Source organism: Mobula birostris, chromosome 6 (assembly GCF_030028105.1).
Source record: "Mobula birostris isolate sMobBir1 chromosome 6, sMobBir1.hap1, whole genome shotgun sequence".
Classification (NCBI taxonomy): Eukaryota; Metazoa; Chordata; class Chondrichthyes; order Myliobatiformes; family Myliobatidae; genus Mobula; species Mobula birostris.
In genome coordinates this window covers 183,995,903-184,012,930 of record NC_092375.1, presented here as the reverse complement: position 1 = coordinate 184,012,930, position 17,028 = coordinate 183,995,903, and the positions used below count along the sequence as shown (strand labels likewise).

Sequence of the window (17,028 nt, the reverse complement as noted above, 5' to 3'; positions counted from 1 at the left end):
ATGTTTATGAAATACTTCTGTGTTCTTTTCCTGGTAATCAATTGTCATTTCTCCCATTTTCCCCTCTTATTTAGTTTGACTAACATCTTCTGATACTTTTTTTTGGATTCATTGCTGAGTTATGAAGTTGAAATTTATTATAATATGTTTTTGACAGCATCTTCTTGTAGGAGACCAGGAAAGCCCGACATATCTGAGTGTACAAGAGACAACTTGGTGAGATGGGGTTCATAATGACAGACCAGTAATTACAGTGAAATGCAGACCATGCAATACCTACTCCTGTCCCTGCTGCTTCGTGGTCTATGTACAATATGGGAAAAAAATTCATAACCTGAGTTTCCCTGCTCTTTTCACATTACTACATATTGTGACCACCATTAAGATCACCATTTCCCAATTCTTCCTCAAATTAGACCATAAGACCATAGGATGGAGGAATAGAATTATGCCATTTGGCCCATCAAGTCTGTTCTACCATTTCATCATGACTGATCCATTTTTCCTCTCAGCTCCAATCTCCTGCCTTCTCCCCATATCCCTTCACCAATCAAGAATCTATAAACCTCTGGAAGATTTGTTTTCCAGCAAGACAATGACCCCAAGCACAAAGCCAAAGCTACACAGGTATAGCTTAAAAACAACAAGGTTAATGCCCTGCAGTGGCCAAGTCAGAGTCTATACCTCAATTCAACTGAGAATTTGTGGCTGGACTTGAAAAAGGCTGTTCACTCACGATTCCCATGCAACCTGACAGAGCTTGAGCAGTTTTGTAAAGAAGAATGGAGAAAATTGCAGAGTGCAGGTGTGCAAAGCTACACAGACTCAAAGCTGTAATTGCTGCCAAAGGTGATCTACTAAATTCTGACTTGAGGGGGGTGAGTAATTATGCAATCAATTATTTTGTGTTTAATAATTGTTATAAATTTAGACCAATTTGTAGAAATTTGTTTTCACTTTGACATGAGAATCTTTTCTGTTGATCAGTATCAAAATTACATTTACAGTAAATCCATCAGTTGTTCCATTATAGCATGGGTTCCCACAGACCCCTTGATTAATGGTATTGGTCCATGGCATAAAAAGGTTTGGGAACCTCTGCATTATAGTCTTTCCTTTGAAATGTTGGGCACGTGGCCAAGTGGTTAAGGCGTTCGTCTAGTGATCTGAAGCTCGCTAGTTCGAGCCTCAGCTGTGGCAGCGTGTTTGTGTCCTTAAACACACATTGCTCTAGTGTCTGTGCGAGGAGTGGCGCCCCACACGGACTTCCGATCCGCGCCTTGTAAGGCATGAAAATGCCCGACGCAAGCCTCTTATGGTCTAAGTCGACGTTCCCTCCCTCCCCTCCTTTGAAATATAGTAGACTTATCACCAAAATATATGTAATTGCATAATACTTTAATTTATTTCCATACCTGCTGTGGAGAGGAGTTTTTCTTTTCATAAGAAAGGCAGTTACGATCAATGGAAAATCGAAAGCCATTCCCTTTTCTTCCACTGTCTTCTGATTCTGATTTGTGCATCTTTTCCTCATCTTTATCCTCAGTTCCCAGTTCCGTTTGTTTCCGCTTCTTCCGTCGGTTTCGTCTTTCCTTGGCACTTTTTGAACTAAGCTTTGATGCTTCTGAGGAACTCTGTGACATTTCACATATTCCAACTCTTCCACTTCCATCCTCTTCCTCAGCGGCTAGTGCTGCAGCGGCCTGTTCATTGGGGAGAAAAGCACCACTGCTTTTAGTGAGTGTCTGACCAAATCATACCAGAGGTACATTACTCTGCAGAACTCTTATATAGCTAGGATGCCTCAGATTTTTGCACAGTACTGTGGTCATTTTATGTTTTGCACTGTACTGCTGCAGCAAAAAAAACAAATTTCATGACATCTGTCAATGATGATAAATCTGATTCTGAAATGGGTCTCTGTTGTGGACTGAGAGTGGGAAGGGGGCAGGGAGAGGGCAATCATGTTTGTGAAAAGCGGAAGGGAAAGGGCAGGAAGCACCAGAGAGACATTCTATAGAGATCAATAAACCAATTGTTTGGAAGCACCAGAGAGATATTCTGTAATGATCGATAAACCAATTGTTTGGAATCAATTGACCTCGCCTGGTGTCTCAGGACTGGGTGTGTCTTCACCTGCACCACCCCCCATCCCGGCACTCCTCTGCCACCTGTCCCACACCCATCCCATGGCACGCCACCCTCACCATTCCCAGCATTCTTTGCTCCTGCCAGATTTAAACTCACTCTTTGCTCCACATTGGCAAATACACAAAGACAGTACTTTTTCACAGTACTATACAAAATCGAAAAAATGTATTTATATAAGGTGAAAAATTCACAGAAGCAGGATGTTTTGCCTGTGAAGTTTTCAGCATCTAATTTACTGCACAGATGAATACTGTTGAGGGGGGGAGGGGTAGTGACCAATCAGGGAACTGCAGCAGCAGCCAGGTGAGGGGGGTAGTGACCAATCAGGAAACTGCAGCAACATTCAGGTAGGGGGGAGGAGTAGTGACCAATCAGGGAACTGCAGCAGCAGCCAGGTGGGGGGGGAGGGGTAGTGACCAATCAGGGAACTGCAGCAGCAGCCAGATGAGGGGGTAGTGACCAATCAGGAAACTGCAGCAACATTCAGGTGGGGGGGGGGGGGAGGGGTAGTGACCAATCAGGGAACTGCAGCAGCAGCCAGGTGCTCACATACAGAATGTTCCGAGCAGCTGCATAAGATCCTTAGAGGGAGGCTGAGCAGCCAGTGGACGGGTAGAAAGATGGGACAGGGAGACATTTATATCAAATATAAAAAAAGTGCTGCAGGTACTAGGGTAGGTAGTGGATACAGAAGAGAGGAAACTGTGTGGACGAGGTTAAGGCTGGGGCACTGTGAATTAAACAAAACATTGAAAATGATAGGGAAACACCAGACAGGATTGTGTGAGGAATGTCAGGAAGAGGCGTCAGTACAACATGTCGTTTTCTGAGTTGCAGGAAGTATGGAATACAGAGAGAGATGATGAGAATTAATCTGAGGGAATTGGGGGTGCAGGAATTCACATTAAAAGGGTAGCTGGGCATAGGTGAGAGAGCACAGATTAGGGTATTTTTTTAGCTTTCTTAAGGGGTACAGGGGTTTTTTATAGGATATGATAGATAAGCAGGAATAGGGTACTAGGATGGCCACAGATGGGAGGATAAAGTGTAGGTTAGGGTGTGTGTGTGTGTGTGTGTGTGTGTGAGAGAGTGAGGGAGAGAGAGAGAGAGAGAGAGAGATTGGGTGAAGAGATTTGGAATGTAAGTCTATTGCACACTCCAGAGCAGAAGGTGGCGGTAATGCACCGTCGAGCTGGGTGCCAACTGCTGTAAAACAAGACGGAGAAGAAGCAGAAGGGGATGGGTAGAAAGGGGGAGGAGGTCCCACGCAGTCAGTATAGGGATTTAAGGAAGAAACTGAAGAACAGGACCTCCAACGTAGTAATCTCTGGATTACTCCTAGCACCACGTGCTGGTCAAGGCAGGAAGAGGATAATAGTATAGATGAATGAGTGACTGAGGAAGTGATGCCGGGGGATGAGGATCAGATTTCTAGATCTCTGGGATCTCTTCTGGGGAAGGTATGACCTGTACAAAAAGGATGTTACCACAGAACCCGATGGGGGCCAACAACCTTACAGGCAGGTTTGCTAGAGCTGTTGTTGGAGAGCTCAAAAGAAGTTGTCAGGGAATAGGAACTAGAATGATAGGGCTGAGGACTGGGTAGTTTATATACTAGTCAATGCGTTATGTCATTAAGCTGTGAGGAAGAACAGACCGATGATAGGGCAACAGTGCAGTCAGTGAGATGAGGTGAAGTATAATTTGAGGGCAAAATCAAAAAGGGTGGTGAATACAGGACTGAAGGTGTTATATTTGAATGCATGTACTATACGGAATAAGGTTGTAACGCAGTTGGAGATCAACAGATATGACATTTTGGGCATTCCTGAGTTGTGAATGAAAGATTATAGTTGGGGAGCTTAACATCCAAGGATACACATTGTATTGAAAGGACAGGCAGGTAGGCAGAGGGGTTTTGGTGGCTCTGTTGGTAAAAAACAAAATCAAATTCTTAGAAAGAAGTGACATAGAAAATGTAGAATCTGTGTGAGTGAAATTAAGAAATTTCAAGGGTAAAAAGACCCTGTTGGGAGTTATATACAGGCCTCTGAAGATTAGCCAGGATGTGATCTACAATTTAGAATGGGAGATAGAAAAGGCATGTGAAAAGAGCAATGTTGCGATAATCATGGGGGATTTCAATATGCAGGTAGATTGTGAAAATCAAGTCAGTGCTGGGTCCCAAGGGAGGGAGGTTGTAGAATGCTTACAAAATGTTTTTTTTTATTGCAGCTTGTGGTTCTGCCCACTAGGGGAAAGGTAATTCTGGATTGAGTATTGCGTAATGAACTGGAATTGGGAGGCAGTGATCATAATATAATAGAATTAACTATGCAGTTTGAGAAGAAGATTAAGTCAGATTTATCATTATCATTATCACAGTGGAGTAAAGGAAATTACAGAGGCATGAGGAAGGAGTTGGCCAAAGCTGATTGAGAGGCGACTTTAGCAGGGATGACAACAGAGCAGCAATGGCTGGAGTTTTTGGGGACAATTTGAAAGGTGCAGGATAGATACATCCCAAAGATGAAGAAGTATTCTAAAAGGAGGATGCAGCAATCGTCGCTGAAAAGGTAAGTCAAAGACAGTATAAAAGGGAAAGAGGGGGCATATAATATCACAAAAAATAGTGGGAAGTAGAGGATTGGGAAGCTTTTAAAAACCAATAGAAGGCAACCAAATAAACCATACAGAGAGAAAAGACAAAATATGAAGGTAAGCCAGCCAATAATATCAAAGAGGATTGCAAAAAGTTTTTTCAGATATATAAATAGTAAAGGAGAGGTGAGAATAGATACTGGACCACTGGAAAATGACACTGGAGAAGTTGTGAAGGGGGAACAAAGAAATGGCAGACAAACTAAATACGTGTTCTGTGCCACCCTTCACTGTGGAGGATATAGAAGCAGTGTGGCAGAGATTTAAGAGTGTCAGGGGCAGAAGTAAGTATAGTTGCTATTACTAATGAGAAGGTGTTAGGGAAGCTAAAAAGGTCTGAAGGTAGATAAATCACCTGGACCAGATGGACAACACCAGACAGTTCTGAGAAAGGTAGCTGAAGAGATTGTAGGGGCATTAGTACTGATCTTTCAACAATCACCAGATTGTAGAATGATTCCAGAGGACAAGAAAAGTGCAAGTACCACTCCACTCTTAAAGAAGGACGGAGGAAGAAGAAAGGGAATTACAGACTAGTTAGTCTGACTTCAGTGGTAGGGAAGGTGTTGGGATCCATTATTAAGGATGAGGTTGTGGGGTATTTGAAGGCTCATGATAAAGTAAGTGAAAGTCAGCATGATTTCCTTAAAGGAAAACCTTGTCTGACAAACCCATTCGAATTCTTTGAAGAAATAACATGCAAAATCGCAGGATGCTGTGTACTTGGATTTTCAGAAGGCTGTTGACAGAGTGTTGCACATGAGGGCTGCTTAACAAGCTAAGAACCCATGCTAATACAGGAAAGATACTCGAATGGATAGAAGATTGGCTGACCATCAGGAGGCAAATAAGTCAGAATAAAGGAAGCCGTTTTTAGTTGGCTGCCAGTGACAAGTGATGTCCACAGGAGTCTGTATTGGGGCAACTACTTTTGGGACTGCTGGCAATGGAGAGGGTCTAGAGAAGGTTAACAAACTTGATTCTGGGAATGAAAATGTTACAGTATGAAGAGTGTTTGATGGCTCTGGGTCTGTACTCACTGGAATCAGGGGGGATCTCAATGAAACCTATTGAATATTGAAAGGACTAAATAGAGTGATGTGGAAAGGATGTTTCCTAAATGGGTTGAGTGTAGGAGCAGTGGGCACAGCCTCAGAATAGAGGGATGTTCTTTCAGCACAGATTTGAGGTGGAACTTCTCTAGCTAAAGGGTAGTGAATCTTTGGAATTTATTGCAGGCTATGTCATTGAATATATTTAAAAGCAATTGATAGGTTCTTGATTAGTCAGAGCTTCAAGAGTTATGGAGAGAAGGCAGGAGAATGGGGTCGAGAGGGATAATAATTCAGCCATGATGAAATGGCGGAGCATTCAATGGGCCATTCTGCTTCTATAACTTATGGTCTACAATACTACAATAATTTCAAAAAGCTTACAGTCAGGAAATGGACCAATACAGAATACTATACTGATCATTACTAAAACGCAACATGGCATTTTTAACAAGTGTTACAAAATGACATGATGAGGACCTTACCTGAGCTTCTTCTTGGTGTCTTTTTAGTTGCTCAAGCATTTGCTGAAATTCTGCTTCTTTTTGTACTGCTTCCTCTAAGGTGGCCTGGTTTTGCTCATCATAGGCCATTGCAACAACAGCCAGAATCAAATTGACCAAGTAGAAAGATCCCAGGAAAATGACCAGCACAAAAAATATCATGTATGTTTTTCCAGCAGCTCTCAGGGTCTGATAGAATAAAGTGTTAAACTCCCCATTACTCTTAGATTGTCTTTATTGAGAAATCAGAGATTACATAAAGACAATATACTTTCATGTGAGAATGAATAGTTCAAGTCAAACTTCCTTGGGAAAATGTTTCACAGAAATCTTGAACATTTATGGCATTGAAAAAGGCCACTTAAGTCATCATTAAAATAATTAGATATTCATTATATGTGAATTGTCACAACTTGGGGTCATTTATTATGTGGACTGTATTTTCTCAGTGTAATCTTGTGGATATGCAGTGTCCCATGGATTATGAATGACTAATTGTTTGTCTTTGGACTAGCTCTGGTTTTTCACTTTGCTTTGCAGGTGTCTCATTTTGCATCATGGGGATTGTTAAACTCTCTTTGTAATTATTACTTTTATTCAATTTGGGATAATTAAATTTTCATGGGATTTTGTAGTTGTTGTCTTTGGGAGTTATTGCTTTGTCTGGACACCGGGGCTGTCTGGTTGTCTGAATTCCTATGAGCTCCAGGGTGTACTTCAGGGGGGCATGTTAACCACTCTTTACTTGGTTCTTGTCTGGTGAAACTCTGACCAAGTCCTTCTGTGTTTCGTGAGTGATTTCAGTTTATCAGGACTCTGTATAGTTCACCTGAGTTCTTGTTAGATTTACTGATTAATTTCTGTAATAAATCTTTTGTTATGTTTGAGTTGCCAAAGTCTCTGTGATTCCTGCACTTGAGTTTGCTAGTGACCCTGACATTAATAAATTGTAAACCAACTATAAAGAATGTACCACATTCAGTGTGCCTTGTAACTGCACAATAACAATCAGGATGGTAACCCTTTTACAAGAAGATATGTGTTACAAACAAGGTAAGCATGATTGATAGGGAAATCATTATCAAAAAGAATCAGCATTATATTGACAATTTACCACATACTCATGCCCAAAGACAAAGCCTCGCTCAAAATCGCTCTCTGGTTTCATCTCCAAGAAGTTAAACATAACTTGGGTGCCAACGAACCTTGTTAACTGGGCCCATTTATAATCTAGACAGAGGAAGTACCTTCCAAACTCTACGAAAACAAAGAACGCTTAGCTTCAACAAACTCCAGCTGTCTCCTTACCAAAATGGATCCATGACTGGCTTGGAAATAGATAGATATTGATAATGTTTTGTGAGTGGAAGCATGTGACCTGTGGTGTATCACATCACATTGATCTGTTCCAGAACCCTTCCTGTTTGTTGTTTGATCAATAGTCTGACTGTGATTCATACCCTTGACCCCTACCATTACCTGAGGGGTCAGTGGGCCCCAGGTTGGGAACCCCTGACCTAGAGGGAAAGAACTGTGAGGGGTTCTGAGAAACCGAGAAGCATAAATAAAGTTAACAAGTTTTTGCCACAGCACAGGTGTATACATCAGAGAGCAATTGTACATTTAAGGGGACAGATCTGAAATATATTTTTCACAATGAGAGGATTTTGGGAACACAGGGCATGTGGAAATGGTGGAGATAGATTTTCTCGGTGCCTTCAAGTATCAAGGCAAGTACTTGAATTGCCATAGCAAAGAAGGCTACAGGCTAAGTTGTGGAAAATGGGATTAGTATAGATATATACTTAATGGTTGGCCTGTGCACAATGTGCTGAACAGTCTATTTCTGTGCTGTAGGGCAATACATGCTCCTGTACTATTGAAGAGCAAGGTAAATGTGTGGAATATGGAATAGGGGCCCTGAAAGACAACAGCTCTTTCAGGGTATTCAAGCAGTTGTTACATTGGGATGTTGTGGACTGCATTACTGATTCACAAAATTGTACTCAACCAAAGTGCATTTTCCATTCAAACAAAATGCACAAGGATTATTCTCACCTTCTCAACCCCAGCTTAATTCATTAATGTTAAATATGCATTCATTTATAACATTGGTGTTTTCCTTTCTTCTCAGAATATTTAGATCATTCCCTGTCATAGAGTCATAGAAAAATACAGCATTGAAACAGGCCCTTCTAGTCCATGCCAAATCATTTAAACTGCACTGGGATAATACCCCTACAAACTTCTGTTGAAATCAAGCTCGTATGCACCACTCGTGCTGGCAGCTCATTTCACACTCTCATCACCCTCTGAGTGATGTGATCATCACCGTCACGTAATCACTTCACTCACGGCAGTGGCATTTACCTTACTCTGGAAGTTGTCTATCACTTTCAATAAAATCAAAAATAGGTTGCTTCAGCACCTCATTTAAGAGCTAGACATTGATTAAACTAAGATAATTTGTTCTGTGTCTTGTTTGTAATCATGCCATTCAAATGACTGCTACTTGAGGATAAGTTTTGCTCTTTATCACTTCCTTAATTTCTACACCACCATCATCATCATGTGCCATGTCGTATCACACAGGAAATCATGGACTCCATGACCACGATTGGCCTTGGCAAAGTTTTCTACAGAAGTAATTTGCCATAGCCTTTTTCTGGGCAGTGTCTTTCTACACCACCAGTTTATAGAGTCAGAGAGTCATAAAAACATTCAGCACAGAAAAAGGCCTTTGGACCATCTAGTCTGTGCCATACCATTTAAACTGTCTACTCCCATTGATCTACACCTGGACCATAACCCTCCGTACCCATGCCTATCTAAACTTCTTTTAAATATTCAAGTCGGGTTTGCATGCACTACTTGCACTGGTACATAATAACATAAGAAATAGCAGGAGTCGGCCATCTGGCCTGTCGATCATGCTCCACCATTCAATAAGATCATGGCTGATCTGACCATGGACTCATCTCCACCCTCCTGCCTTTTTCCCATAACCCTTAATTCCTCTACTATGCAAAATTCTATCCAACCTTGTCTTAAGTATATATTACTGAGGTAGCCTCCACTGCTTCATTGGGCAGAGAATTCCACAGATCCACCACTCTCTGGGAAAAGCAGTTCCTGCTCTTTTCTGTCCTAAATCTACTCCCCCGAATCTTGAGGCTATGTCCCCTAGTTCCAGTCTCACCTACCAGTGGAAACAACTTTTCTGCCTCTATCTTATCTATCCCTTTCATAATTTTGTATGTTTCTACGAGATCTCCTCTCATCCTCCTGAATTCCAGCAAGTACAGTCCCAGGCAACTCAATCTCTCCTCATAGTCTAACCACCTCATCTCTGGAATCAACCTGGTGAACCTCCTCTACACTGCCTCCAAAGCCAGTACATCCTTCCTTAAGGAAGGAGACCAAGCATATTACACTGGCTTTCGATCAAACTATTCCACCCTCCATTTGTATGAGAAACTCAATCATACTGTGATCACTCTTTCCAAGAGGATCCCTAACTACAAGATCTAAGATAGCATGTTCGCTTGTAGGTTCAGTAATCTTATCATGTATGCATTCCATGAAGTCTTCCTCAAGACTGCCAAGACCAACCTAATTCACCAATCTATGTGCAAGTTAAAGCGCCCCATGATAACTGCTATTCCATTATTACATACCTCAGCTATTTCTGTTTACTGCCTGTGCCACTGTAACGTTATTATCCAGCGCCCGCAAGACAACTCCCACTAGTGATTTTTTTTTCCCTTTACTATTCTTAATCTCTACCCAGATGGATTCAACATTCTGCTCCTTAGATCTTTCATTATCGCCCTGACCTCATCTTTAATTAAGAGTACTACCCAACCTCCCTTACCTTCCTGCCTATCCTTCCGCTTTACCTGATATCCTTGGATATTTAATTCCCAATTCTCTCCACCCTGCAACCATGTTTCTGTAATGGCCACTAAATCATATCCCCTTGTACTGATTTGTGCCACAAGTTCACTGACCTTGTTACGAATACTATGGACATTCAGATAAAGCGCCTTTAAAATCTCGTAATCTTTGTCCCTTATGCACTTGACTTTTCTGCACTGCACCCTTACTTCTCTTTTTTAACTTTTGCTTTTACTTATCTTTATCCACACTTTTCTCTTTTACTTTATCCATATTTCTTCATTCTGTTGAACCCATCCCCCTGCTACTTAGTTTATCCACAACTCAGCAGGATCTAGGTCCCATCACGGTTCAAGTGGAGCCCATTCCAATGGAACAGCTTCATCCTTCCCCAATACCAGTACCAGTTTCCCATGAATTCAAACTCACTTCTCCCACACCAATCCTTGAGCCACATTTTTAACTCTCTAATCTTCTTAACCCTGTGCCAATTTACACGTGGCTTAGGTAGTAATCTAGAGATTACCGCCTTTTTGGTTCTGCTTTTTAATTTAGTCCCTAGCTACTCAAATTCCCTCAGCAGAACCTCCTTCCTCATTCTACCTACGCCGTTGATACCCACATGGACCAGGACAACTGGATCTTTCCCCTCCCACTGCAAATCCCTCTGCAGGTCAGATAGCTCATTCCGCACTCTCATGACCCTCTGAGTGAAGATGTTTCCCCTCAGGTTCCATTAAACTTTTCACCTTTCACCCTTCACCCACGACCTCTGGGTGAAGGGTCCCAGCCAACCTCAGTGGAAAAAGTCTGTTTCCATTTACCCCATCTATACCACTCATAATTTTGTATACCTCTATCAAATCTCCTCTCAATCTCAGTCTTCATTAAAATACCAATTTCTCCAAAGAGAGGGATGGATATCTGTCAGCTGTCAAACACCACTTAATTTCTAGATACAGATTCAGCGACACATTGTGCCTGTATGCATGATCAATATAGGAATCAATCATTAAAAGGTAAATTGAAATATAAAATAAGGAGACAGGAAATACCTTCAATGTTTTAGCTTGTAATACATGAAAAGGGAAAGAATTACTGATAGTATTTTTAGAGATGGCCAAAAATAACCGAGATTTTATTCTCAAACTCCTTAATGTCTGCAGGTGCAGGAAATCCAAATCCTGGAGGAACTCAGTGGGTCAGGTAGCATCTACGGGGAATAATAAACATTTGAAGTTTTGAGCCAAGACTCTTCGTCAGGACTGAGAAGGAGAAGGTGCCAGAATATAAAGGTGGGGAAGGGGAAGGAGGCTGGCTGGAAGGTGATAGGTGAAGCCAGGTGGGTGGGAAAGGTCAAGGGCTGGAGAAGAAGGAATCTGATAGGAGAGTGGACCATAGAAGAAAAGGAAGGAGGAGGGGATCTGGGGGAAGTAATAGGCAGGTGAGAAGTGGTAAGAGGACAAGAGCAGGAAATAGAAGAAGAGAGGAGGGTGAGAGAATTTTAACCGGAAGGGGAAATCAATGTTCATGCTGTCAGGTTGGAAGGTACCCAGATGGAATATAAGATGTTGCCCATCCACCTTGACGGAGGCCTCATCTTGGCACAAGAGGAGGCCATGGGCCAATATGTTGGAACGGTAATGGGAACTGGAATTAAAATGTTTGGCCATCGGGAAACCCTGCTCGTGATGGACAGTGCTGAGGTGCTTCAGGAAGCACCAGGACTTTATTCTGTTGTGAATGCTGAGATTATAATTGCCTTTAATTTGACTATGATTAATTTTATATGAGTGAAATGTGCTGTAGATTGTACTACTGAAAAACAGTGACAATATTTTGCAACTAATATTTTCCATTGATGTTACATGATAAACCATCCTTACCAGCTGGTAAAGGTTTTCCCAAAAGTCCTGAGTCATCAGCCGAAATAATGATAAGAATGCCCAGCTGAATGTGTCAAAGCTGGTGTAACCATAATTGGGGTTTCTTCCAGCTTTCAGGCATGTATAGCCCTCGGGACATTGACTGAAAAAAATAAAATATGAAATAATGGAAAGCACAATTAAAATATTTAACACCTTTACTTTTTATAATTTACAGCTGTCATGTTGATTTTTTTCTAAACTCTCATTCATAAGAGCATTCCCACATTGCTGGTTTGTCTGGAATCTGAAGTGATTTTCTGGAGACCCCTTGTCAGAAAACTTAATTCAAGTTGATGTACCTCAAAAACTCGTATGCCTTTCATGATTATGATTGTGAATACCAGAACACACTGCCTTGCTGATGTTTCAAAAACAGAACTACTTACAATATTGTGAAAAACTCTTAGGGAAGTATTCGCCTCCCCCCCCCCCCATTGGAAGTTCTCATGTTTTATTGTCTTACAAAATTCAATCACATTGGATTTAATTTTGCTTTCGTGACATTGATCAACAGAAAGACACTTCCATGTCAAAGTGAAAACAGATCTCTACAAAATGATCTAAATTAATTGCAAATATAAACCAAAAATTAAATGATAGCATAAATATTCACCAGCCTCCCTTTAGCATGACACACCAAATCATCAGTGGTGAAGCCAATTGGTTTTAGAAGTCACACAATTATTTAAATGGAGATCACCGTGAGCAGTCAAGGTTTTTCAATTGTTTGTTGTTTCCGAACCTGTATCTGGAAGGTCCAGTTGCTGGTGAGTCAGTATCCTGGCTAAAACTACACCATGTAGACAAAAGAACACTCCAAGCAATTCTGCGAAAAGGTTATTGAAAAGCACAAGTCAGGAGATGGATACAAGAACACACTGCTTTATGGGAGAGTGGCAAAGGAAAAGCTGCTGTTGAAAAAAACCTCATATGAAATCTTGGCTAGAGTTTGCCAGAAGGCATGTGGGAGGCTCTGAAGTCAGCTGGAAGAAGGTTCTATGGTCTGATGAAACCAAAATTGAACTTCTGGCTATCAGACTACATGCTATGTTTGGTGTAAGCCAAACACCACACACCAACCCTACCCTGATGTGGCTGCATACTGCTGTGGGGATGATTCACTGCAGCAAACCCTGGAAGGCTCGTGAAGGTAGAGGGTAAAATGAATGCAGCAAAATACAGGGAAATCCCGGAGGAAAACCTGATGCAATCTGCAAAAGAACTGCGACTTGGAAGATTTGTTTTCCAGCAAGATAATGACCCCAAGCATAAAGCAAAAGCTACACAGGAATGGCTTAAAAACAACAAAGTTAATGTCCTGGATGTCCAGGTCAGAGTCCAGACCTCAATCTAATTGAGAATTTGTGGCTAGACTTGAAAGGGGCTCTTCACTCATCATCTCCATGCAATCTGACAGAGCTTGAGCAGTTTTGTAAAGAAGAATGGGGAAAATTGCAGTGTCCAGACGTGCAAAGCTGTTGGAGACCTATGCACACAGACACAAGGCTGTATTGCTGCCAAAGGTGCATCTACTAAATATTGACTTGCAGGGGGTGAATACTTATGCAATCAATTATTTTGTGTTTTATATTTGTAATTAACTTCGATCACTTTGTAGAGATCTGTTTTCACTTAGACACAAAGGAGTCTTATTCTGTTAATAAATGTCAAATAAAGCCAAATTAAATCCACTGTGATTCAATATTGTAAAACAATAAAACTTGAAAACTTCTGGGGGGGGGGGTGTCAATACTTTTTATAGGAACTGTATAAATAGCTAGAGTGTCTAATACTTTTGCACAGAATTGTAGTGAATTTATGTATTACACTGTGCTGTTGCCACACAAAAAAATCAAATTTCATTGGTGATGATAATCCTGATTCTGATATGGGTCTCTATTATGGACTGAGAGTGAGAAGGGGCAGGAAGAGGGGAATCATGGTTGGGGCAAGAGGAAGGGAGAGGGGCGGGGGCAGGAAGCACAGGAGGGACATTCTGTAATGATCAATAAACCAATTGTTTGGAATTAAATGACCTTGCCCTGTGTCTCCAGGCTGGGTGTGTCTGCATTTGCACTACCTCCTCCTCTGTCACCTATCCCACACCCCTCCCAAGGTGCTCCACCCTCGCCTCCCAACCTCCCTTGCTCCTGCCAGATTTACAAATTCACTCTCCTATCCACATTGACAAATAGAGTAATGTGCGAAAGTCTTGGCTAAGACTTCTGCACAGAACTGTGTAAGTTCCAAGTTATTGGGTGAACAATGTAGTCTTTGGTGTAACTGCAAGTCTGTGTCTTTACTATTGCTTTGCTCACACTTGAGCGCTGGTAGCAGGTGCACTTTATTTTTGCCAGTGGGGAGAAGGGGATTGTTGCTCGCTGCTGCTTACGCGCGGGAGGGAGGGGAGCTGGGGGGGATCTTTGGGGTTCTAACGTTTAACTGTCATTCATTCTTGGGGCACTCCTTTTTTTTCGTGGATGGTTGCAAAGAAAAAGCATTTCAGGATGTATATTGTATACATTTCTCTGACATTAAGTTGTACCTTTGAACCTTTGAAATGACATAAATGCAAATATACTCAGACACAGCTCTGCTAGTTAACATATCATCAATAATTAAGTTGATAGTTGCAAGCTCTCTTTTGTGATTTTAATTAATTTGCCCAATTTTATTACAATCTTATATATCCCAATCCCACTATTCTACATGGCATTTATTTAACAAATCTATTATTTATTCATTTCTTTAAGCGTAACTATTCATCTGTTCTAAAACCAAAGCAAAATTAAATGTGATAACTCACCCAGCATCTGAACCATTACCACAGAGCAGTGCATCTTTGGATCCTTCCAAGAAATAGTAATTTTCTGTTAATTAAATGATAACAAAATATTATTTGCTTTTTTTCTGGAAACACACTTGCCTATACATGTAGATAAATATAGTTTTTGTCAAGGGTTTAAAAATAATCTTGCAATTCTCTGCTGTGTTTAAGTAATAGAGAATGAAAACTGACTGTTTGGCATTTTCATTAGTTTTCTATGGTATTGGCAATGAAATATATCTTAAAACTTTGATGTTAAAGAAAGCAGACAAAAGCAACACAAATGAAACATTGATGATATTACAAATGAGATACCCAAATTAGTGAATACAATATACAACCTGAAATTCGTACTCTTCACAGATATCCGTAAAAAAAGAACCTCAGAGAATGAATGATAGAAACATCAAGCTCTGAAGTCTGCCTACCCTTCAAACATGTATTAAATTATTAAAATTATTTTTTAAATATTGAAAAAATTGCAAATTAATGAAATATTAAGGGCACTGTAATAATGAAATTACTTTTAAGGGAAATTGCGTGATATATAAAAAAGTTTCTTTGAACAGTTTTTTTCATTTCCTAGTTGTCTGTGGGTAAGACAAATTTCAGGGTTGTATACTGCATACATACTTTGATACTAAATGTACTTTGAATCCTGAATCTTTGAAGCATATTTCACCTAATAATACATTACGTTTATCAGATGTGCCGCTGAAATATATAGACTAAGAACATTCCAAATTGAATTCTCAATTTATAATTAACAAGCTAATCATAGGCAGATGACCCTGGTTTCATAAACTATTAGAAATCTCTACTGCAATCACAGATATAGATATTGAATGCAGGTAGGAATGCCCAAGCCTTGCAATATTCTGGAGAGCTGACACCTGTTGCACTGAATTCCAGTACAGGATCAATATCCTTACAAAAGTCGTGGGGGAAATTATGCAAAGTGAGTGACTAAGTAACAATAATGAGACAAAATCTTCGCATGAAAGCAAGTTGTCTTTCTCTATAGGTTGCTCTCAAAAAAATTCAAAGCCAACTTAAACTGATTTGGTGAAGCTGCAACTCGTGAATAGCCAAACTTCTGGATACCATCTTTATCAGAATCAGGGTTATTATCACAGGCATATGTCATGATAATATAGAAATGCATAAATAAATAAATAAGGTTTGTGTGTGTGTGTGTTGAATAGATCAAAAATAGTGCAAAAGCAAACAATATATACAGAAAATGATTTCTTGGACCACTGGCTGGATCATGTGGCGCACCATTATTCATCACCGGGAGTTAGGTTCAGATGTGGGTAACATTGGTAGAATTTCTGATGAGGAACTCTAAAGATCTTGAATAAACTATGCTCATAACATCTCTTAAAATATATGAAATGTTAGTGCACCAGATGTTTTAATTATCAGATACTTGTTCCAAACAGGAGATAATTTGTTAAATAGTGTTCTTTACAAATTTTCTCTCCTCTATATTGGGAAGGTGTTGAGTATGTAGATTAATTTGGGCAAATGCATTTTAAAGACACAAAATACTTCTGATGCTTTATATCTGGCTGAAAAGCAGAAAATACTGGTAGTACTCAGCAGGGTGATGGAAAGAAAATTAACAGTTCAGGGCAGTGAAATTTCATCACTTCAGAGCATTCTAATTGGCTGCATCACTGTCTGGTATGGGGGGGAGATGGGGGTTATTGTACAGGATGAAGTAAGCTGCAGAGAGTTGTACACTTAGTCAGCTCCATCAGGAGGACTAGCCTCCATAGTATCCAGGACATCTTCAAGGAGCGATGCCTCAAAAAGGCAGCATCCATCATTAAGGACCCCCATTACCCAGATCATGCCGTGTTCTCATTGCTACCATCAGGAATGAGTTACAGGAGCCTGAAGGCACACACTCAATGATTCAGGAACAGCTTCTTCCCTTCTGCCAGCAGATTTCTGAATGGACATTGAACCCATGAACACTACCTCATGACTTTTTTGCACTA

General features: G+C 40.6%; 1 protein-coding gene across 9 annotated transcripts in view; it reads right to left on the bottom strand.

Annotated features, from left to right (window-relative positions):
* Positions 1-17,028, bottom strand: part of scn1laa (sodium channel, voltage-gated, type I-like, alpha) — a 157,128-nt gene that overhangs the window by 126,850 nt on the left and 13,250 nt on the right. For 4 of the 9 annotated variants that reach the window (XM_072259668.1, XM_072259671.1, XM_072259673.1 and 1 more), the window contains exons 7-10: positions 14,999-15,062; positions 12,151-12,292; positions 6,350-6,556; positions 1,416-1,703 (exon numbers count right to left, since the gene is read on the bottom strand). In XM_072259668.1, the coding sequence (XP_072115769.1) occupies positions 1,416-1,703; positions 6,350-6,556; positions 12,151-12,292; positions 14,999-15,062 (701 nt within the window). Of the gene's footprint in view, positions 1-1,415; positions 1,704-5,559; positions 5,582-6,316; positions 6,557-12,150; positions 12,293-14,998; positions 15,063-17,028 lie in introns of all 9 variants that reach the window. The other 5 variants (XM_072259669.1, XM_072259672.1, XM_072259674.1 and 2 more) reach the window with 3 other exon arrangements.